The sequence below is a fragment of the Cydia pomonella genome, unplaced genomic scaffold (assembly GCF_033807575.1).
Source record: "Cydia pomonella isolate Wapato2018A unplaced genomic scaffold, ilCydPomo1 PGA_scaffold_207, whole genome shotgun sequence".
Lineage (NCBI taxonomy): Eukaryota > Metazoa > Arthropoda > Insecta > Lepidoptera > Tortricidae > Cydia > Cydia pomonella.
Genome location: NW_026907847.1, coordinates 480,096 through 505,977, shown reverse-complemented (window position 1 = coordinate 505,977; position 25,882 = coordinate 480,096). Strand labels below are relative to the sequence as shown.

The following is a 25,882-nucleotide window of genomic DNA, read 5'->3' as shown; positions in this document are numbered from 1 at the left end:
CGTCACGGTCGATGTTGCCGTCACTTTGGATCAATGACCCAAGGTACCGGAAATCGGAGCAGACTGGTAGGGATACACCGTCTAAGGCAATATGGGAAAAACTGGATAAACCACCGAAATCGCAGAACATATGCTCCGTTTTGGTTTTGCTTATTTTCAGTCCCACACTTTCCAGCTTTTCTTGCCATTTTCCCAGTCTGCTCTGGACCTCAAGTGCATTTTCTCCAACAAGAACAATGTCGTCAGCAAACAGCAAACACCAGGGTGCTTCTTCCTGTATGTTCGATGTCAGAGCCTCCATAACCAGGAGGAACAAATACGGACGTAAAGCTGACCCCTGGTGTAAACCTACGGCCACATTGAACTTGTCGGTTACTCCAGCTTCAGACCTGACGTGAGTACTGGCTCTATCATACATGGACTGAATAAGCCGCACATACTTCTCTGGCATTCCTTTTTCTCTCATAGCCCACCACAGAATCTTACGGGGGACTCTATCGTATGCCTTATCCAGGTCCACGAACACCATGTGCAAGTTCTTTTGCGCAAGTCTATATTTTTCGCACAATTGGCGAAGTGCAAATATGGCGTCCGTAGTTCCCCGGCCCGGCATAAACCCAAATTGGTTATGTGTTACCTCACTTTCTTCTCTCATTCGTCTCGCTACCACTTTTTCCCATATCTTCATACTATGTGACATGAGCTTTATTCCCCGATAATTGTTGCAATCCTGTACATCACCCTTATTCTCAAAGATGGGCACCAGCGAACTGTTGCACCATTCATCAGGGATCGCCTCTTCTTGCAACAACTTATTAAAGAATAAAGTCAGCCACTTCCATCCATCCGCTTTCAGAAACTACCATACTTCCACAGGTATACCATCTGGCCCAACCGCTTTCCCATTCTTCATACCTTGCACTGCTAACCTCACTTCTTCTACAGAGATCTCTTTCACCATACCTATGTTACATCTATCATTTTCTAGCACTCCACTCCAATCATTCTCTTCGTTCATAAGTTTATTGAAATAGTTCTTCCAGCGTTCTTTTATGCTTTTGTCATCCGTCAAAATCTTTCCTGCTTCGTCTCTCATACATTTCATATGATTTATATCTCTTGCATTCTTCTCTCGTTCTCTTGCTATTTTGTAAAGGTCTTTTTGACCGAATTGAATTCTTCATAGGTTAAAATTTGATTTCCTATAGTTTTATATAAGTGAGTTTTTACGGATTTAACATTAGTTTCGCTCAAACCGTTAAAGTGTGGACCATAAGGTGGACTATGTTGAAATGTAATTTTATGTTGCGCTAGATAATTACTAAAATATTTATTATAATCGGTGGACTGTATCAGTGGGTAAATTTCGTTACTTCGGGATTACATTTGTACGTAATCAATATTTTTCTGTCTGGATATTGGCATTAATGATAATATTTTTATACAATTCACTGTATATTTACCACTGCTTCGTTTGACTATTTTAGATTTTTTATTATTATAAGAGTTACGAGTGAAAATCAATTATCATACAAAGTTTTAAATGCCTCTTATGATAAACAATAAATTGAAAAAAAAAAACAGGCAAAGAGCGATAGCTATGATTAATATATAACAAATTGTGTAACTGTGTTGGCCGAACGTTAGTTAGAATTTTAAATTAACCATTACAAATTGAATCGTAAACCGTAACCGTCCGTTACGGTTTATGGTTCAATTTGTAATGGTTATATTTTAATATTTTTAGTTCTAATTAACGTTTGGCCAACACTATTGTGTAAACATATTTTCTATAATATTTCTATATTTAGATAAGTAGACAAAAATCGGGACTACGTTTAATATGAGAGAAAGAGAGGAGAAGCGGCGTCCATGTAGTTGTTTTTATATAGTAACATACAATTTTGATACACCCTCAAAATTATCGATTGGCGCCAAAAAACATTCTTAGCTTACGGCAGTGCCTAGAGGAACACGATATTACTGTAATACAGGTCTTACCTAGTTCAGACACCAGTCCCCTTTTATTTTCTTATATTTTCTCGTCTTAATGAGTCTTCTCTCCATCCATTCACCCACCACCACCACCACCTCCATATACCATAATTGTTAGTTTGTATTTAAATGCTAGTGCGAATATTCAAATGAGCATGAGGATTAAATCGTATGCAGATGTTTTAGCCAAAACCAAACCCTTAAATAATATATTAGGGAACCCATCTAGATTGTTATTGTAGTGCCTTTTAAGCTGTTAAATATTATATTCACGATTATTGTTTGGAAGGGTCTCATGGTGTCCTACTTACTGTAAGTAGATATTGCGGGTCTGAGTGGGACTTAACAAAGAGATACCCGAATACGATTCAAGGTTGATTTGCGGAACTAAAGGCGACATGGCTTTGAACAGTGGACAATCGTTGGCATATTTAGGGGAAAGGGGGTGAAACCAGATAGAGGGCAATATGTGATGATCATTCACGAAAGAAAAAGTGACCAAGGCCTCCAGTGCCTGAGGCTAAAATCGAACCAGCGTCCACTGCAATCGCGGACGATACAACGTACCTTCGCGTTAATTTCTTTTAAAGATAAAATATCAGTCACTTTTGACTTTCTGCCTTCTGCATCATATTCATATTCGTTTATTGATAACATTACAAATTTTACATGTCAAAAGGTAATACAACATATAATTAGGTCGATGTCTGTTTTGTTGTAACTGGACAGTGACCGACTTAATTTGTGAGAAAGAAGACAAGAAGTTTATAGAAAATCCAACGGGCCCGCTCCACGAGGGAATAACAAGTAATTTTATCTCATTGACAAGGTACTGTTATTGAAACCCCTTCTTATTTTTAGAGCTCATTTTCGTTATTTCTTTACTCTATTTCTAATAAAAAAATTGGTATCAATTACAAATTATCAATTGAATTCGGTAACAATCAAAATAATCAATTTTATAGTCCCTTTTTAGTCTTTCGTAAATAACTCGTTAACGGTGGCCCATAGCAAAACATGTTCTGATTCATAAATAATCTACATTAAATATTCTAAAATAATGTTAGAACACTTTTCTCTAGGATTAATATTCAAAACGATATTAAAGGGGGAAAGTTAATTACAATCAATTCACAGGTCCCTTTTATTAGTGTTTTGTAAATAACTCGTAAACGGTGGGCCACATTAAAAAATGGTATTTGGATACATTCAACATATTTTTAGGAACATGTTACATGATGTATTTTTACACGTTTCAGAAAATACGAAACGCGAGGTTTCATAATTTTTAAAGCTTTGGGAACACTGAAGTTAAAGTCTAAACACTGGATACTACTAGGAACTATGGGCTATTTAATTTATATTATTCTTGATTTGCACATGCGTTATGTTTACATAAAAGCTAGTCAACACATAACATAATTACACAAAGATTCGGAATTTTAATGTTACGGGAAAGATCATATAAGTGATGTTTACACTGATATAGAGAATTACTAGCTCAATCTAGTTGTCTCCATGTGAACTAAACATAGCGTATTGATGCATTTGGAAAACTTCGCGTTAAAAAATCAATGTTCCGTTTTTATATTTTCGTATATAATTCGTAAACGGTGGCCAATAGTAAAAATGTTGTAAAACAAATAATTTATACAAAAATTACTACAGAAAGATTCAATTCTTTAATAGAAAAAAATCGGCTTGACAAAATAGTTTAAAACGCCATTTAAATTATTTACAACCAATAATAGTGCATCTCATAAATATTATAATTAACCTCAAAACTTTTAAAAATCTTTTGATATATATATGTTCCATTTTGCTCTTCACGAGCAGTTCTATTTCACCAAATAGCACTTGGTTGTTAGATATTGATTGTTATAAGAGTTGAGGAAAATCCTCATAAAATCCATCATCAGATCTCGAGTTTGACAAAAACGTGTCTTGAAAACATAAATTGCTTAGCAAAAATAACAAAGAGGACATAAAAAAGGTGACTTATACGTCGTTGAAAAGTTCCGTTCTGATCATCATCAGCAGTTCCACTTTCTCAAATGTAAATACTTGATATGTTGATGAAAATATAAAAATCATTATATATATATATGATATGATATGATATTATTTGAGGAGGTTACTTATTTTTTTTTTTATACTACGTCGGTGGCATACAAGCATACGGCCCGCCTGATGGTAAGCAGTCTCCGTAGCCTATGTACGCCTGCAACTCCAGAGGAGTTACATGCGCGTTGCCGACCCTAACCCCCTCCCGCCCCTCGTTGAGCTCTGGCAACCTTACTCACCGGCAGGAACACAACACTATGAGTAGGGTCTAGTGTTATTTGGCTGCTGTTTTCTGTAAGGTGGAGGTACTTCCCCAGTTGGGCTCTGCTCTAGATCTGGAATGACATCCACTGGCTGTGCCCTACCACACAAAGCGAGATGACATTCACAATGCCCATACCTCTCTTATGGACGTAGTTTAAGGACGTACCCGGGTCCGAATTGAGAACTTCCTGTTTTTCAAGTCAGTTAAAAAAAGCGGCCAAGTGCGAGTCGGACTCGCGCATGAAGGGTTCCGTACCATTTAAGACATATTAAAAAAAATCTACTTACTAGATCTTGTTCAACATTTTACCACTTTGGACACACATTTTACCACTTTGGAAGTGTCTCGCGCAAACTATTCATTTTAGAAAAAAATTATATTAGAAATCTCAATATCATTTTTGAAGACCTATCCGTAGATACCCCACACGTGTGGGTTTGATGAATTTTTTTTTTAATTTTATGACGTGTTAAAAAAAACTACTCACTAGATCTCGTTCAAACCAATTTTCGGTGGAAGTTTGCATGGTAATGTATATCATATATTTTTTTTAGATTTTTCATTCTGTTATTTTAGAATTTACAGGGGGGGGGGGGGCACATTTTTTCACTTTGGAAATGTCTCTCGCGCAAACTATTCAGTTTAGAAAAAAAATGATATTAGAAACCTAAATATCATTTTTGAAGACCTATCCCCACACGTATGGGTTTGAAAAAAACAATTTTTTTTTTTAAATTTTAAAACGTAATAAAAAAAAACTACTTAGTAGATCTCGTTCAAACCAATTTTCGGTGGAAGTTTGCATGACAATGTATATCATATTTTTTTTTTTGTTTTTTCATTCTGTTATTTTAGAAGTTACGGGGGGGGGGGGACACATTTTACCACTTTTGAAGTGTCTCTCGCGCAAACTATTCATTTTAGAAAGTAATGATATTAAAAACCTCAATATCATTTTTGAAGACCTATCCAATAGATACCCCACACGTATGGGTTTGATGAAAAAAATTTATGACGTATTAAAAAAAAAAACTACTTAGTAGATCTCGTTCAAACCAATTTTCGGTGGAAGTTTGCATGACAATGTATATCATATTTTTTTTTTTGTTTTTTCATTCTGTTATTTTAGAAGTTACGGGGGGGGACACATTTTACCACTTTTGAAGTGTCTCTCGCGCAAACTATTCATTTTAGAAAGTAATGATATTAAAAACCTCAATATCATTTTTGAAGACCTATCCATAGATACCCCACACGTATGGGTTTGATGAAAAAAGATTTTTTGAGTTTCAGTTCTAAGTATGGGGAACCCCCAAAAATTTTGTTTTTTTTTTTCTACTTTTGTGTGAACATCTTAATGCGGTTCATAGAATACATCCACTTACTAAGTTTGAACAGTATAGCTCTTATAGTTTCGGAAAAAAGTGGCTGTGACATAATCGGACAGACAGACGGATATGACGAATCTATAAGGGTTCCGTTTTTTGCCATTTGGCTACGGAACCCTAAAAAGGAGGAAGTTCTCAATTCTTTTGATTTTTTATATGTTCACCGATTACTCGAAGCCGTCTGAACCGATTTGGAAAATTATTTTTGTTTGTTTTAAAGGGTAGGTATACTTTCCAGGTGACCCACTTTAATTTTATCTAAATCGGTCGAGCGAATTTTGAATAAAAAAGACAACAAATAAATCTAAATTTTGAAATTGTATACATCGGTGATATTTTCGTTTAGTCAGAAACCTCACTGCCTCATTGGAGCAGTGCATTTAGTTGGCCTACCCATATTATATTTCAATAAAATACATCTACTTTCCATTAAAAAAATTAAAATAAAATTACTGTTACATAAAAAAATACTCAGGAACTAAAAAAATAATAATTGGTATACATACATTTCCTGATGTGTTTGATGTCTGTGCCAAGCCAAATTGGTCCCGATTATCTCCGAAAGTATTTACTTTATCAAAAAATGGTTGTTGGAATTCGTTTTAAAAGACCTATCTAACGACACCACGCAACATAGAATTAAAGCGAAAAAATAAAATAATAGTTATTTATTAAAAGGGGGCAAAGTTGTTATTAAACCGCTCGTGCTTTTATTAATATCCCGTGCTTTTATAAAAATGGTACAATGCTAGCATCGAATTGAATATCGCTTCACAACAACAAACGCAAAAAATATTAAAAGTAAAATCATTTTAAAAGTAAATTGATTATTTAGTACGACATGCCACAGGAAATTTAACGGGAAAGGTTCATATTCGAGTTAATTAAATAATTTAACGCTTCGAGAATTTTGCACAAATTAAGTCGAAAATTCTACAGCAATTCGTAGGGCATTTTATTTAATATATTAAGTCTTTGATCCTTCATCAATAATTTCTACGCAGACGAACGTGGCGGAGGCTAGTGTAACATTAGTACATTACTGCAGAGACCGCGGCTGCCCTACGCAGAAATCAAATATCTGTGTTTTGTCAAATTTTACAGTGGAGCGAAAAACTATTTTTTTAGACTTTTCTTGATTACATGTTTACTAGTTAAATGATAGCATTTAAAATAGCCGTGTTTTATTATGCAAGATATCATTAATAGTGTACTGTATTTTTTTTTTTTCAAAATAATGAGGACAATCATTTTAAAATGTAAAAACAGGTTTCTGCCTTGAATGCGATATGATAATTTTAAAGCTTTTCTACAAAAAAACAAGTATCTTTATATATTTTAGTGCTTTGGTAGGCTTCTTCTTGATAAGTTTATAACACAAGCATGTTTTATACTACATTTTAGATGCCTATAATGTAGTGTATGTCATGCTTGAGTAAAATATATTATTTCAATATTAATGCAGTAGGTATTGGAGTATTCCACGGAAAAGAAGCTCCTGTTGTGTTTGAATGCAAGTTGTTTTAAAATTCATAGGTGTATAAGTTTTTATCTGGAACAAAGTATTTCTGATTCAAAAATACTTAAAAATTTACATCAATTACTTAAATTGTAGGAAACTACTTAAATACCTAACCAAAAAAGAACTTCGAACCCGACATTCTGTGGAAAATATATGGACGCACGCGTGAAAGACATAAAATTAAAAATGGCAAGTTATAGTTTTGTTTAATTAATCAACATACAATATATGTATATTACTTACACGTGGTACAGAACATAAAGATAAAAGTACCTATATACATCAACTTTATTCAAACATCTGTACTGACTAGTTCACCTTCCTCTATTAAATCTAGTGATTGTGAATTTTCTAGTAATTGCGTCCAAAATAGTTGCCGATTATTTGGCATTAAGGGCACTTTTCCAAAATCTCTTTTTTTTTGCTGTTCTGACACCTCTGCCGTCTGAGACATTGATTTTTTTTGGTAATTCGTCAAATTCGTGCACTGTGTATTTTTTAAATCAACGGAATTAAAAGATAGGTATAGGTAGAAACTACTTACCCCTTGTTATTATTTTCTAAACACATATAAACTAAGCATTTGAATTATTCTAGTGTTCTTTGCGTCTTTTCATTGTAAATAATTTATACAGCCAGGAAAACACTTCACTTATCAGATAATAGGCACTTAAATAACACTTCACGTATGTATACAATCTATGACTGACAAACATATGAGAAAACAGGCAAACTGTTCATTACTTGAATTAAAAAGGTAGTTAATAAATATCAACGATAATTTCTACCCGAAACTCAAATAAATATAAATATAAGGTTTTGGTATAGTAATAAAATAAAAATTTCTACGCTAAAGTCAAGTAACTTCGCGATCTATATCAATATTTCTACGCTGAAGTCAAGTAACTTAGCAAAAGTATCTTTCGCAAGATACTCGATTTCAAGATAGAATTAGGGTATATACTTGACTTTAGTGTAGAATACCCCGTTAAAAAAAATTACTTAGATTTTTTCAAGTTCCGTATTTAGAAAAATATTCATTATTAAAAAAAATTTAAATATTGAAAGATGTCTTTTCAAACAGTGAATCGAATGATGTAAAAAACAATTTTTGCTAAATAGCAGCGTTTTACCTTACAATAAAACGCTTATTAAGCGAAATACCTTATTTGAAGCCTATTTAATATTTGAGAGTGCGATGCTGTTTGACAGATGACGTAGCGGTTCACTATAGGCTGACACCTACCCCCTTTGCACTCGTATTTCAAGTTTTAATCCCCTCCACCAGGCGCCCGTGGCCTGCGGCCGCGGAGCTCTTCATTGGGTCTCAAAATATAAATAAAACGAAGTTGCAATATACCACATTCGAAAAAGGATTGCATTTGATATTATTTATTATTTCGTTTTCAATATGAAGAGACATACCAGTTGACTTGTATGTATAGACTGTAGATGTTGCTTATTGCAACCTGCATGGTAGGAGAAAACGCAGTGAGTTAAAAATACCCTCGACGGGCATTATATATAATGCCATGGTGATTTGGTTTATTGCAACTGAGTGTTGTAGCCACAGGCGAATTTAAAAATATAGGCTTCAAATAAGGTATTTCGCTTAATAAGCGTTTTATTGTAAGGTAAAACGCTGCTATTAAGCTTCTGTACCGTTATTTGAAGCCTATTTAATATTTGAGACGTGTCTGTGATCGCCTGGTGGTCAGAAAACGCCAATGTGATTAATTTATACTGATATGTGAAAATGGTGGAGACAACAAGTACAAGTGTACTTAACAATCCGGGTACATGGATGAATGTGAAAAGGCTTAAAGTGTGCAGTGACATATTTTACTTTATAGTGTTATTTATAGATAGGACCTATAAATATAGAAAACTGTATGTTTATTAAAATAAATTATGAAAACATAATTATACTTTTTATTTTATCCATCCAAAAATAACATTGCGATCATTATATGTGTTTCAATACTTTCAATTGATTTCAAGGTCCACATTCTAACAAACTGACTCATATTTGACCTTATATTACCTTGCCAAAAAGAAAATAAACTTGATTATTGACACTTTAAAGTGTCTTTTACCCAGATATGGTTACCAAATATTGGTATTTACTTATGAGGCAGGATACAATTTAACTTATAGGCTCACAAAAACGATTTTTATATACATTTTTCAGAGCTTCGCTTGTTTGTTTTCCAAAAATCCTACAGTCTTAAGGGCAAAGTAAATCATATGAAAAGTGCACTTATCACAACATGCAATATTGTCTATTATATTGTAGAAGTAATCAGGCTCTCGGACAATTAATTCATGGATTAACATTAGCTGTCCTTATTTTCCCCCTTTTGAACATTCTTAAATAACAAATAGACAGTAAGTGATATAGTAGGTTAATTTGGTAGCGCTATTAACAGCTTTATGTTACTCATCCAAAAGAGTTCAACCCGTTACCACTCTCACCGTTGTAGTTGTGTACAGTGCATAGCCATTCAGAATGTAAATAAGCTCGTAGAATATCCAATTTTCAATCATAATACACAACAAATCCTTTTTGCTGTAACCATTTTAATTTTTCTTTGATATTCGCTACGATGGTAGTCTTACCCCAGAGAGTATTCTAAAATATTTTTGGGCCTAAGCCCATACTTTAACCAGCCTATAATGTGGTTTTATTTTATTACATGTACAATAATTAGGGCCAGTATGGTAAGAACATAACCTTTATCAATTAAATGCCTGCAATACAGCAAAAATAATACTAGGATTTTTCCTCTTGGAGGTATCATTATTACGAGTATCATGTTGAAATTATGTACCATCATGCAAGATGTATAGGTATATATTTAAGGCTTTCACCTGAATATATTTACTTGGCCTTTAGTTTCATACATATTAAAAACATAAAGTGACTGATTAAAATCTTAAACAAGATCTGTATTATTGGCACTAAAAGCTCGTCAATTTCAGTTAGTGAGCTACAATTTAATCTTGAAAACTCTGCCAGGAGAGTGCTCTCCCGCTTGGTTCTTTGTATCGTCTGGTATCTCACATATTACAATGTCTGCGTTCCTGATAAGCCAAGGTTAGGCCTGTGCGTAGATGATAGATCTACGTTCGCTAAAGTGTTTGAATAAATTACAATTCGCATAATTTAAAACATACCTATAAGTAATAGCCATGCTAACTGGTAGTCCCAGCTTTGTCCACAAACATACTCGTACCTTATTTCAGGATTACCTACTTGTACTACCTGGTGCAAGCTCAAGGAAGCGCGAGATGTATGGACATAACTATTTATCTTACCAAGGATATGTTATTGACTGACGGGTTAGATAGTAAGGTCAAAGACCTTCGTTAAAATAATCAGTATTTAATCATTTGGCATTAAGTAGCCTTCCTATTTTTATGTTTTTGAAGAAAAACTAATGTTACATTACTTTATACTTAAGTAGGTAATTCAACCTGTGGCATGCCCATGCCCAATGGCGCAGACTTGTCTAGCATTTACATTGTATCAACGGTGATTTAAAGCAATTCTAATGTTATCTCAGTGAGCTCACTGATTCTCACATATATATTTTGTAACATACAGTATACAATACAGAAACTTTGTCTTGTACATTATTGTTGCCAAAAACTGAATACTTATGGGAATAATTTCATAGGACACCAATTAATGAACATTGGTATAGAAATAACCTTCGAGGTTGTTTGCCTTTTTTACTACGTCGGTGGCAAACAAGCATACGGCCCGCCTGATGGTAAGCAGTCTCCGTAGCCTATGTACGCCTGCTTAATTCCACCCGGGAAATTTGTAATGTTTTATATTGAATATCATAACCACACAGTCTTTTAAAGTAGATTCGAACCAATAGGTAAATGTATGTATCTCAACCCTTAAGGGTTTGTATCCGTTATCCAAAAAAGCACTTTTGGCTATTAACAAGAAGTCGTCCCGACATCTAGGACATATATTTTAACGCCTGATGTATTCATCTAGATTAATAACCGAAATGGCTTTCTTTCATTTGGACTGCGTTGATGAGTTGCATTGAGCTATGATTATATACCAGTTGTGGGTCATAGACATTTTATTAAGTCCTTCACGTCTTTCCTGTAGAAAACGCAACGTTAACGGAGTTCAAGCTACGCTATGCTGCTGCAATCTTGTTATGCTGCTACGGGCGGGATACATTTTTCCCAACCTTTGTTGTGTTTGACCCAAATGGGGTTAAATGATGAATGGCCAAGAACCTTGAACCAGTCCAGGGTAATATATTTATATCTTTAAACCATTAGAACTATGTAGCGGCGGGGCGGCCGGTTGATTAAGGCAATTCAAAACAAATTTAAAATTTTTTATTCAACGATCAGTATTATGAACTCTAGATTATCAAGATTATTAGCATGACTGAATGGGCCACGTATGAAGTGTGAACCACTTATGGTGATTTTTAATATTACTCACCGGAAAGCCAGTTAACACATTCAGTGCCAGCGTGAGCTACGCGTTACGAGCGAAGTTGATAACGCGAGAAAACCGTATGTCTCGCAGGGATCGGAAACCGGTATTTTTTGTATGGGAACGAAAACGGTATTTTTACGTTCTTTGTTAATTATTTCATTTCAAATTGGGCAATCTAATAATACGAAGTCGTTATCTAAAAACACAACCGAGTCCTATATTTGGAGTATAAAATAAACCGAAATATATGTTTATTTCAAAGTTTTTCCAAAAAACCGGTTCCGATCCCTGATGTCTCGCAAAGCGCCTACTAAAAGGGAATACGCCTAGCGGGTCGCTGGCAGTGAGTGTGTCAAGGCTTATTTTATCTTTTTAGGGTTTTATGGTCTTCCTGGGCCAGTCTCATGTTTAGTGGGGTGTGTTTTCGCAGCAAAACGATAGTAAAAATTATTTCTCGAATGCCTTGCGTAGGATTTTTATGTGCAAATAAATGATTATGAATTATTATTGTGAATTAGGCGGAGATTTACATGGGAGTTGAAATCTCGGCTTATAGAAATAGATACATGTTAAGTAGGTACTTGTATCATCAATGCTTTGTAGTACCAATATTTGATTAATGATACCTTGAACCAATTGATACCCGCTTGCGCAGCAGGCAAATGGATGTTGCACGCCTTGCGCAGGCATGTTGTATGATCTTAATATACTTTTATCTAATAACAGTATCAAAAACCATGTCTGACTTTTAGCCCCAGTGACTAATCATTTTCACACGCCTTGCGCAGGCGGGAAAGGTCTTGGCGTTTGGAACCATGTTCATTGTATTAAGTATACTGGTCTTATAGTAGCCATTTTGCTTCATCTGCTAGCGTAGTAGGATAATGAAAATCGCACACCTTGCGCAGGCGGCAGGTCTTCAGCTGGCTAAATAGTAATATTCACTCGCCTTACGCAGGCGGGAAATATTAGGTACGTTATGTATGTATGCTTAACAGCACATATTTATATTTTAATAAACCTTCTGCTAAGTAGCAGGATAGTTATTGTAGTAGGCCATGGCGGATATCCATAATAGGTACAGGTAGTATAGGTACAATAAGTTACGCAATGGTAGTAAATTTCTCCACACCTTGCGCAGGTGGGAAAGGTTACAGTATGCTAATTTAACATAATGCAATATTGTTCAACTCTGCTTACGCAGCAGGATATGTGTTATGCCTTGTGCAGGCAGCGGCGGTCTGTAACCACCCGACCTCCCAGTCTCAATTACGTTCTTAAGTCATGAAAAGATACTTCGAACCTCCTTTTCTCACAAGGGTTATATTTATAGCAAAGGGGTAAATAGTGCCCCTCCTGTATCCAAATACCTTAATTGAAAATAAAATTCACAAAGATATTGACGGTACTGTGCATCCAAAATTGGTATTATTAAGAAAAACTTTCCAAAGGATATAAACAAAAAGATCGAAAAGGAGGTTTTCGATGTAGGTTTGTTAGTTACCTTTCGTCCCTCAGAGCGGAAATAGAAGCCCCGCGACAGCGGGGCTTCGTCGACTTTAAGGCGGATAGGACCCTAATTTGGTAGCCAGCATGATACCTACTAGAGTAACTTTACTGTTTAATGGTACCCATGGCAATACCAAACATGGTATTTCTTTAATGGCTTCTTATTCTAGCTTATTTTAGGCGTTTTAGCCCCAGCTCTCAAGCATTCTAAAATTGGGGGTACTTCCAAATCCAGCCTTTATTGTGATATTTCGATTTAAAAGCAAAATAAAATAATTTGTATCACAGCAGCACAGTACCAGAAAATCTGGAAATGCACGGAAAATATCAGGTCATAATATATCTTACGATCATTATTATGTAATTACCCTAAGGTTACTTAATGCAAAATCACAAGTTGATTAGCATAAACTACGACGTCGCAGAGCGCGTCTTTTTAGTTATTCCTAAGTTAGTCAGTTCTATACTGTAATAGGAACCGCTATAACCTCCCTTTCGGAGGACAATAAAACTGTGGCCTATAAACTGCCATTCACATTTACACTTTTTCAAGGACCTGCTCCGTGCTTAAAATGATTCGATTCACTGTAAACAAAATAAAATAAGAATCGCTTACTTACGCGACAGCTTCGCTGCGCTCGCGATGTGAATCGATGAGGTGTCAGCTTTGCTAAACACATTGACGAACACAAGCTGTCCATCAAATCATTGAAGTAATATAAACAATCGAACGGTAAAACCGTTTACAATACTTTTAATTAGTACTTACAAAAAATTCTAAGAATCTAAGGATTTCTAAGAATTTTTTGCAGTGAACCGAACGCTCCGACAAACAGAACGCCAATGAAGAGCTCCGCGGCCGCAGGCCACGGGCGCCTGGTGGAGGGGATTAAAACTTGAAATACGAGTGCAAAGGGGGTAGGTGTCAGCCTATAGTGAACCGCTACGTCATCTGTCAAACAGCATCGCACTCTCAAATATTAAATAGGCTTCAAATAACGGTACAGAAGCTTAATTTCGAGATACTTGATTTCTGCGTAGGGCAGCTGACCGGGAAAGAAGGGCTTGCCGGCGGAATAGGGATATAAGGCTGACAAGCCCTTTTCATGCCGAAGCAATGTATAGCACTTTTCTCAAACATGCCATGCAATAATACCACAGCGAATTAGTGTGGAATTTGGATTTAGTATGAAGGTATGGTTCCATCCGGCCGAGAGCACGAAACTTGACATGCATATAGCGTTTAGGTTTTTAAGAATAAATAGTTATATAAATATGTTGAGGCCAAGGAGCCGCACTAAATGGTGAATTCGAATTTTCGCGGACGTATTTTGTCTATACTGTTGATATCATGTTTTTAGGGCTATCCCGCACTAGCTAAAATCTCTATGGTTACTCAATGAATTCAGCGGATTATGAATATTGTCTTTGGTCTCTGGTTATACATAAACACAATTAATCTCTAAATGTAACACCAGAGATTCAGAATACTTAATTTCAGCTAGTCTATAATGGCCCTTACCGTGGATAATTTAGGCTATTCAAAACCCCGTTATTAAAAAAATACAATCAAAATGAAACAACAGACGGTTGAATTGCAAGCCTTTAATTGTGTATGAAAATACCATTACAGTCATCTCGAGCTACTGCGCCCGAAGCGGGCTACTTCAAAGCCTAACAAGAAACTTAACGTGAATACTTCATTGCATGTTTGAGAAAAACATATTCTCGTCATCTGGCACTAACTATAATCAAATGTTTACTCAATTTATGATACACATAATTTCTTTAAGAACTTATAGTAATAAAAAAAATCTTGTATTGCGCTTACGTGAGAAGCAAACTAGAATACGCATCTCAAATATGGAATCCTCAGTATCAAATTTATATTGATAGGGTTGAGAGATTACAGTCAAAATTTATAAAATTTCTTTGTTATAAAATGCGAGTCAACTATAGTTCTATCGACTATCTCAAGCTGTGTAAGAAACATCATTTGATCCCACTTGTTAAGCGTCGTGAAATTGCAGATATAGTGTACTTAGTCAATATTATTACTTACTTCATGGGTGACAATAATTCTGGCACAGGACAAGGCTCGGTGCATTATTGAATATGTACATGTACTCACAGGATTTAACTACTTTTTCATTTTTTAATTTATTTTTTGTAATAATGAATCATATATATATATATATATATATATATATATATATAGATCTGTTCTTATGTTGTAGGAACTTGTATGTGTAAATTAAGATGGGCAAATACTGACCTGACCTGTAATTGGCTCTGTAATTCTATTGGAAGTTCTAGATATATATAGCGCTGTTGGTTTTCCATATACTAAAATAAAATAAAAAAAAATAAAAAAACGGGAAGCCTAAATATTAAGCTGTTGGATTTAATTACTGCCAAATAACGAATTAATAAATCAAGCGGACTGATTGGTAAGATTGTTCCGCAATTTGGTGTCGAATCCGCAAACAAGGCTGCTGGCTCTCGGGAGCTGTGTTGGCATAGCGAGCTGGGATAATGTTCTAACAATTCTCGGCGTAGTCTAAAATAACGAATAAAGTCACAATAGACACTTGTCCAAAAAAACTGAAGATAGAGTAAGTAACCCCTTAATAATAAATTATTCTTGTCCGAGAATCGAAATAGAAATATTAAAGGTTCAACTTTGCTACGAGCGACTTAAAAAGGTATGACAATGTAGGCCGAGGCTCACGAATAATAAAGAATGTCTTCCGGCAAGAAACTTAGCGAAAAAATTGCGCTCATATTTCAAGAGTTGAAATTAGATAGGCTAAGGACACTTATAAAGTCCCTTTTAGGGTCCGGATAAGAAATTGCTCCGCAAAATTTCACAGAATGTTGATGACGATTTGATTTCTTTTCGGTTGTTTTAGAATTGGGCCGCTACCGGGGTTTTGGAAAAACAATTATAACAAGGTGCTGGGGGCGTATTTTTTTCTTTTCTCACAATCTCACAAAAGGAAACGCCTTTTGTTTTGATTGAATTGACAGATGATAAGTGTTTGTGAAAAGGAGAAGAAAATGATTTTTAAAGAGGAAATTACTTAGCGGATTAGACGGTTTCTAATTTTTTGCCATTTTCAATTCAATTCAATTCAATAAAAAAATGGTCATTAGAATAACAAGGGGAATATGACGATATATATTTTCCATGTGCCATTTATAATCTTAATTGCACGCTTCAGGCTTTTATGAAGTATTTTAAAATAAGGATTAACATATAGTAATAGTACATTGTCATAAGGGTGTGCTACGTTGGTATTTGCACACGAGGCGATATTATAAGGCGCAATAAGAAAGCCGATGTGTGTAATGACCAGTGCACAGCGTTTCATACGTTTTTCAACACACTTGGAGGAAAAAAAACTTCATATAATTTTTTAGCATTATTAATATTTCTTTTGTGATTATAATTATGTAACTCTACAATGTTCCTTTTTATTTGTATAGGATTTAAAATAAATCAAATTTTAATTACTAAAACAGTAATAATAGTATGCAATCTTGCATCTGTCATACTGCCTGCCGGCCCTCGACCCTGCCGCTGGCGGGCCTGCCGCACAATTAGTAAGATTGAATTTCACTAGGCATCTGCTTTTGTTTAGAATTAAGAAACAGCTTATACCTAATGACAAGTTACAACAAATACCTACGTTTTATTAGGAAATATTCCTTTTTAGCTGTTTATAATAATAATCAAAAACAAACGCCTCAATAAAAAAAAAAGTTTTATTATTATCAAAATTACATGTTATAAAAACCTCTTTCTCCCACCAGCAGTGGCCTCGACCCATTTTATGTGTACAAAAGTTTATTTATTTCTATAGTGAGTTTCATATATCACGACTGTCACGCCAGCTCTACAGTATTTTTGTTATATTTATATCATATTTTCAGATGTAGAGGTTAGCTGCTCTTGCCATGCATCAAAGGAAGGGTATTCAGGTACTTTTTATAATGTACATGTGTGTAGTTTAATGTTTAATATATTTTTCGTTTCGGTTTCAAATATTTAAAGGTGTACTTATTTAGTTGTATTTCTCATGGTCGTCGGGGTCCATACCGGGGCACCGAATTAATATACGGGAATGGATATGGGGAAAGAAAAATTAAGATCAGTAAAAAAAAGATTGATTTTCCTTTCGCCATAGAGAGGTTCTTGATTCCTCCAGAAGCGCTGGTGGCCTAGCGGTGAGAGCGTGCGACTTACAATCCGGAGGTCGCGGGTTAAACCCTGGCTCGTACCAATGAGATTTCGGAAGTTATTTACGAAATGTCATTTGGTATTTACCAGTTGCTTTTTGGTGAAGGAAAACATTGTGAGGAAACCGAACTAATCCCAATAAGGCCGTCGTAACCTTCATATTATCTGTCTTCTTTGTACGGTTTAATCCTACTGCTCTCCGTTATCTCAAAGAACGCTTCAGTTATTTAAATTCTAGTAGATCCTCACAAAATTTGCTTCTTTCTGTCCCTCCTTCCTCCTCAAAATTTTATAATTGTTCTTTCACATTTCGGGCTGTTCGCCTGTGGAACTCTCTCTCTATCGAATTAAGACGCGCTCAATCCCTAGCTATTTTCAAATCCCATCTTAAAGACTGCCGATTGCATTTGCCGACGACATCGTTTTGTTCTCCCACACTGCACCCCATCTAGAACAAATACTACAAGCCCTTAGCACGGCAAGTCTTGAAGTCGGACTCCAAATGAACAGGGCCAAAACCTAGTTAATGACCAATGGCGCGAAACGTGGGGTCAAGGTTAATGGGCAGGATATCCAATATGTCGACAAATACATATACTTGGGCCAGATAGCATCCTTCGATGACAGGCAGTCTAAAGAAATCGATCGACGCATCGAAAATGCCTGGAAGAGCTTCTGGTCCATGAAGGCACTAATGAAAGCCAACCTTCCACTGACACTAAAGCGCAAACTCGTTGACATGTGTATCCTGCCTATCCTAACCTACAGCGCCCAATCTTGGTCATTAACGGAAGCCCAGAAGTCCCGACTCAAGATTTGCCAGCGAGCAATGGAGCGCAGCATACTAGGAGTTCGGAGAACCGATCGGGTTAGGAACACCGAACTGCGCTCCAGAACTGGTATCATAGATGTGGGTGATAAGGCCGCTAAGCTTAAGTGGGGTTGAGCGGGACACGTCTGCCGTATGTACCCGGATCGGTGGGCTAAATTGGCTACCGAATGGACACCGCAGATTAGCCGGGGCAGAGGCAGACCAAAAAAGAGATGGCGGGATGACCTCAACGCTTTTTGCAGCGACTGGCGGGAACATGCTCCAATCTAGTTTTTTGCACCTCCTAAATAGTTTAATTAATATTATCACTTCTCCGCTACCTAAAGGTTGTCTGGTAAAGATCGCTCTTTGGCGATAACACCGCCTGTTGTCACCTTTGTCTTCATATATTGTGTATGTCTCTCTGTAAGTGTTATTTTGAGGTTGTGCAATAAAGAGGATTTGTATTGTATTGTATTGTAAGGCCTAGTTTACCCTCTGGGTTGGAACTACTTTTAAACATTAAACATTTATTTTAAACATTATCGGTTTAGCTGTTCGACTAAAACTTAATTTTGTCGCACTCATCAATTTCTTTATAGAACATCTCACAAGTACTTTAGGTTCCAATACGAGTATAATATTGGGTAATTAGTATTTAGGTTTGTTACAGCTGTTTAAAAAATATCTTATATGTGTGTATGGCCCACTCACACATGCATAGCGTAGTTAATAAGTATTTTCCTATACACACCTCAGTCTTCAATAAATCGTAGAACAAGCAACACTCATTTGTATTATTCAAAAAACTGCAAGATCCAAAATCAACCTTATTACAATCACCATATGGTCCAAACCGAACCGGATAGCAACAAAGAAGTCTTTAGTTCGCCGGAGACCGAGAACAAAAGGACTGCATTCCAGAGCGATAAGGCGGCCGGCAACTGTTTTTTCATAGTGAACATTTTGTGATCTTTGCATTTAAATTGCAATACTTTGTTCTTTGCATTTACTTTGCAGTATGCTTTGCAATCAAATAGCAAGTTATAAACATTATAAAGTGATTAGACATGACATGAAACATTTGAATGCAACTAAATAATATTATAAGATTGAACTTTTTCGTCGTTTATCTACGTGAAATTAAGTGAAACAAAATGTCAACTACGGAACAGTTATTAAGTTTGTTACAAGATACAGCAAATATATTACAAAAAACGCAAACAAATCTCAAGAAATGTTCTAAAGCACGACTTACAAGGGGTTATCTCGAGTCGCGATTAAAAAATATAGAACATTACTGGAGTATATTTCAAAGTGCGCATCAAGACCTTCTTAAGTGTACACCGACGGAAAGGCGAATGGACATACCTTATTTGGTTAATGAAGATTACTACATTCATGAAGATTTGTATTTTTGCTTGAGTGGCGATATAAAAGACATGCTATCATCGTTTTCGAGTGGTAAATGCAATCATACTGCCACTGACAGTTCCATAACAGGAGATAAAGTGAAGTTACCTCGCGTACAGCCACCAGTTTTCAGTGGTAGCTATGAAGATTGGCCAACGTTTCAAGACATATTTGAGTCACTTATACACAATAACAGCTCGTTAACCAACGTTGTGAAGTTGCATTTTTTGAAAAATAGTGTCAGTGGCGAAGCACAAGCTTTACTTAAGCACATACAAGTAACAGACGCTAATTACGAAGAAGCTTGGAAGACTTTAAAGAATCGTTACGGAAACAAAAGAATAATTGTTAACGCTATCATGAAAAGATTATTCTCGCAGAAAAAGTTATACTCGCAAACTGCTAACCAAATCAAATCACTTTTAGACACAACTACGGAGTGTTTGAATAGTCTAAGCAACCTTAAGGTATCCGTTGAATCCTGGGATCCCATGATAGTGCATTTGATTGTGTCGAAACTTGATACAGAGACTCATAAGGACTGGGAAGAATATTCCTTTAAGAGTACACCGGATGACTTACCGAAGTGGTCAGAATTGAGGACTTTTCTTGAAACCAAATTCCGTACTCTGGAATTTATACACCACACTACTTCGACAGCTCCCTCAAGTTCTCGACCGGCTACGCAGAAAACCTTCCATTTAACTTCGCCAGCTCCTTCTAATGTCCAAAGTAGCTTAAATACAACATCACCAGCGACTTCAATTAGAACATGCATCAAGTGTAACGACAATCACACGCTGAGTCACTGTAAGGATTTTGCAAGTATGGACGTAGCTGAAAGAAATGACTACGTGAAAACAAACAATTTATGCTATAACTGTCTACTCAGCGGCCACTCCGTATTCAAGTGCCGTTTACCAACATCCTGTCAAATCTGTCATAAACGTCATCATTCCCTACTACATCACACAAAGAACGAGGATATAAAGGCACATCTTAATCAGATGGAAGAAAATAATGATGATGATAGTGATGATGTACCAAAAGAAGATAGAGAAAATGATATTACCATAGCAACGCACTTCATTACTAAAAAGACAGATGCTTTATTAGCTACAACGCTTGTCCTGGTGAAAGGTCACAAGGGGCAAGTGCTCACACTACGGGCTTTAATTGATCAAGGTTCAGAAGCGAACTTCATCACGGAGAGAGCCGTGCAGATGATGAAACTACACAAGACACCTGTCAGGGGTTCAGCCACAGGACTGCAATCAATGAAGACCTCAGTTAACAGTATGGTACAGTGTGAGCTTCAGTCAAGATTTGACACTAATTTCAACCTAAACATCAATGCATTTGTCTTATCTACTCGAGTGACCACTGAGCTCCCATCAAAAGCACTCACCAACACTCACCACGCTTGGCAGCACCTTAACGGACTTGATCTGGCAGACCCGAAATACCATCAACCAGGTCGAGTAGACATGCTTCTAGGCGTTAAGGTCTATGCACAAATTTTACTGAATGGCTTAATCAAAGGTCCTCCAGGCTCACCGTGTACACAAAATACAAGCCTCGGATGGATTGTGTTCGGAGACGCTGAAGGCATTTCTTCAAAAAATATTGTTGTCATGCATCACAAATTCGACTTAGACCTTCTGGTAAAAAACATGTGGGAACTGGATTCAGCAGAAAAACCAGAACTTACAGCGGATGAGAAGCTTTGTGAATCGATTTATGCAAATACAACTACCAGAACAAAAGAAGGAAGATATGTAGTGAAACTCCCTACAAGAACAGATAAATTAAAGTCAACAGAAGGTCAAACAAGGGACATAGCACTAAGAAGATTCAAACAATTAGAACGAAAATTTGAGAAGGACAAAGAATTCAAAAGGGAATACACCAAGGTCATAGAAGAATATTCAACATTGAAGCACATGGAAGAAGTTCCAGACACGGAAATAGAAACCCCATCAGTGTATCTCCCACATCATGCTGTGATTAGGAACGACAAAAACACGAAAGTGAGAGCTGTGTTTGATGCTTCATCTAAAGGCACAAACAATATTTCACTCAATGAAGAGCTACTGGTGGGTCCACAGCTTCAAGAAGATTTAAGAAACATAATCATGAGATGGCGTATGAAGAGAATCTGCTTCGTTGCAGACATACAGAAAATGTATCGTCAAATTTTAGTTACCAAACAAGATGCAGATCTACAGCGTATACTTTGGCGCAAAAGTGCAGCAGACCCTATCAAAGAATACCGCCTGCTTCGTGTCACGTTTGGTACAGCATCTGCACCCTACTTAGCTGTGAAAACGTTACAAAGGGTCGCTGAAGACGAAGGAAAACATCATCCAGTAGCTGCAAAAACGATTAAAGAAGATTTCTACATGGATGACCTCATGTCGGGTCAAGATAACGTAGAAGACGCTGTAGATGTGGCGAAAAATGTAGCAAAAACTCTAAAAAACGGAGGATTTGATCTGCAGAAATGGTCGTCTAATAGCACCAACTTTTTAAAGCAATTCCCACCGGATGAGAGAAACAGTAATGTAAACATGGATATCAACCTGGATGGAACTGTACGTGCACTGGGTATCACTTGGAACATGGGTGAAGACAGTTTTCAGTACAAACTTGAACTACCCCAGCAGCCAAGCACTATTACAAAGAGAAACATACTAGCAGAAACGCAAAAACTGTTCGATCCTTTGGGATGGTTGGCACCAAGCATAATTCAAGCCAAGATGCTTATCCAGAAACTTTGGTTGCATCGATCAAGTTGGGATGATGAAGTACAACTTGAAATAAAAGAAGAATGGTTAAACATAAGACACAATTTTGAAAACTTAAAGGACGTTCATATACCAAGATGGCTGCACACCACTAAACTAAGACTAGATAAAACTACGATACACGGATTTTCTGATGCATCTACAAAAGCTTATGCAGCTGTCGCTTATTTAAGAGTAGAAACTGAAGAAGGTGATATCAAGACGAATATCATTGCTGCCAAAGTTCGTGTAAGTCCAGTGAAACCAGTATCTTTGCCACGATTAGAACTATGTGGCGCTGCGCTGCTGGCAAAGCTGCTTAAACAAATTAGAGAAGCCATGAGAATCCCTGAAAGTCAAGTGGTCGCATGGACAGACTCAACCATAGTTTTGTCGTGGTTAAAAGGAGACCCTAACCGCTGGCAAACCTTCGTCAGGAATCGCGTGGTGTCCATTCTCGATGACATTGGTGATAAATGGTATCATGTCCCATCCCAATCGAACCCTGCGGATATTGCGTCACGAGGTTCACCGCTACCAGAACTCATCTCACATCATTTATGGTGGAATGGGCCAGAATGGCTAAAAACTCATGATATTCTATTCAATAAGCCAGACACCACGACAGACCTGGAAATGAAACGAACCTTCCACACCAACCTCACGGTACAAGAAGAAGATAATTATTCAATTGTAAACCAGTTTGACGATTTTGATGATTTACAAGAACTTATTAAGACGATTACATACTGCAGACGCTTTTTAAACTATAAGAAGCTTACCCCGAACCCCATATTCACAACAGAAGAATTACAAAATTCATTGATAAGTTGTATTAAATTGGTTCAAAAACATGCATTTAATGATGATATAACTAGACTAAAAAATAACAAAAACGTAAGATGTGACAGTAAATTGAAATCATTAAATCCTTACCTGGATGAAGTCCATGTACTCAGGGTGGGCGGTCGTCTTAAACACGCAAATTTGAGCGAAGATAGCAAGAACCCTATAATTTTGGACAGTAAGAACCGACTTACCTTTTTTCTTGTAGCTGATGCTCATCAAAGAACCCTTCATGGCGGACAACAGCTGATGATGTGCTACCTAAAAAGTAAATACTGGATCCTAAAAATGAAACAAAAGGTCAGATCGTACATCCACAAATGCCTGATATGTGCACGACAAAACGCCACTGCCAAAAAGCAGTTAATGGGAGATCTACCTAAGGAACGGGTTACCCCAGCACGTCCATTTCTGAACAGTGGCGTCGACTTCGCTGGTCCATATCAAACACTTATGTCAAAAGGGAGAGGATTAAGAACCATAAAATCGTACATAGCTATATTTGTATGTATGGTTACTAAAGCCATACACTTGGAGCTTGTCGGAGATTTAACCTCGGAAGCCTTTATTGGGGCCTTCAGACGTTTTGTGGCACGAAGAGGCAGGTGCGCACATCTTTGGAGTGACCAAGGGAGGAACTTCATCGGAGCAAATAAGGCTTTGGCAGAAGCATTTGAAGAAGCAAAATTGGACTTTGATGGAGATATAGCTACAAAGCTGGCGTTAGATGGAACTCAGTGGCATTTTGTACCAGTATACAGTCCCAATTTTGGTGGATTGTGGGAAAGTGGAGTAAAGTCCATGAAATTCCATTTAAAGAGAGTCCTTAATTCTCATCTTACCTTTGAAGAATTTTCAACCCTGATCTGCCAGGTCGAGTCGTGTCTCAACTCACGGCCTTACGTTCCCATAGACGACGATGGAAACGCGAATCCTTTAACCCCAGGACACTTTTTGATTGGAGAGGCACCGATAACCATACCATCACCAACCTTCAAAGATGTGAACACGAACGTTTTGTCCCGTTGGCAACACCTGCAAAAAATGTTAAATGATTTTTGGCATACGTGGCAACAAAATTATTTATCAACACTCCAACAGAGAACGAAATGGACAAAAAAGGAACCGGAATTTGATATTGGCCAACTCGTATTAATAAAAAACGAAAACTTACCTCCTGGAAAGTGGTTGTTAGGACGCATTGTTGCCAAACATCCTGGAAACGACGGCCTAACACGAGTGTACAGTGTCAAGAGCGGTGAAAATATTGTCAAACGTTCTATCAGTAAACTTTGTTTCTTTCCAGTCGATGTAACAGTATAGTTAAACTTGTTTAATTCTGAAGTATTACAAAATACTAATGTTATACTTGTTAATAACGTCCAAAAATTTATATATGTTCTGATAGAACATATTTATTTTTATTTTTATTCAATTGTAAATTTCTTGCCAATTTTGATATTTATGCAAACCTGGTTAAGAATTTTACACATAATAATGATGAATTGTATTTTAATTTTGTTATAAATTTTGCATGATTATTTTATTCTGAAAAAGGATAATCAATATCCTTTTGGTGGGCGGTATGTTACAGCTGTTTAAAAAATATCTTATATGTGTGTATGGCCCACTCACACATGCATAGCGTAGTTAATAAGTATTTTCCTATACACACCTCAGTCTTCAATAAATCGTAGAACAAGCAACACTCATTTGTATTATTCAAAAAACTGCAAGATCCAAAATCAACCTTATTACAATCACCAAGGTTATCATACCTACTAGTTAAGTCTCAGACTAGTGGGTATGGTAAGTAACTAGTCTCATCTATCTACTAGACATATGGTAACCTAAATGATTACGCATTCATTTTCCTCAAATTCAAACAATCTGGTTATAGTTATAAGAGAGGAAAAAAGTTTTGACAGGTTTATACGGCTCTTTCTTCGAGCTAGATCAGACACCCTCTTTGATTTATTAAATTTTGAGCACCTCTAGTAGCTAAAACAAGACCTTTTTTTGAAAATAATACGAAGGTCAAAATAGCAGACTCTTATGTTGTTAAAAATAATTTAAAAGTAGTACCGTCAAATGGAGTAACTGGAATAAAATTAGACAAATATTTATGAACGTGGCTGACAGCAACTTTTTACTTTTTACAATCTTTAAATCGGGGTCTTAGGGTAAAATTTTCAACTAGCTAGATTAGTTCATAGACAAAAAAATTGTCTAAAGGTATCCCTCTGGCCCAAATTACCCCACTAAACGTTTTAATAAAACTTGTACATAAAGTCTTTCTGAAAACAGTCTTATAACTCATCAACAGGAGAATCTGTATTGACCTAATTAGGTACTCGAAGTTTTGTGGGAAAGTGATTGATTATTTGTACAGAAGATTGATCACTTGACTTGGTAGAACCCTTTTTATACTTTGTAGCTGTTAACATTTTTATTATACATATTATACATTATTATTTTGTATAATAGTGTTAATCGTCTCTTTATATAAATTACAATCACAGATAAAACAGAAACTTAAGCAACAAACATTCATACAAAA

The 25,882-nt window shown here is 36.3% G+C and overlaps 2 protein-coding genes across 2 annotated transcripts in view; one reads left to right on the top strand and one right to left on the bottom strand.

Moving 5' to 3' along the window:
* Positions 1 to 25,882, bottom strand: part of LOC133533842 (uncharacterized) — a 166,226-nt gene that overhangs the window by 75,916 nt on the left and 64,428 nt on the right. The window lies entirely within an intron of this gene.
* LOC133533829 (uncharacterized) lies at positions 16,849 to 25,028 on the top strand. Its single transcript, XM_061872887.1, has one exon. The coding sequence runs from the start codon at positions 19,435 to 19,437 to the stop codon at positions 24,643 to 24,645; it is 5,211 nt and encodes a 1,736-aa protein (XP_061728871.1). The 5' UTR covers positions 16,849 to 19,434; the 3' UTR covers positions 24,646 to 25,028.

Coding starts and splice junctions, on each gene's coding strand:
- LOC133533829 (XM_061872887.1), top strand. CDS start 19,435: ATGTCAACTACGGAACAGTTATTAAGTTTGTTACAAGATACAGCAAAT.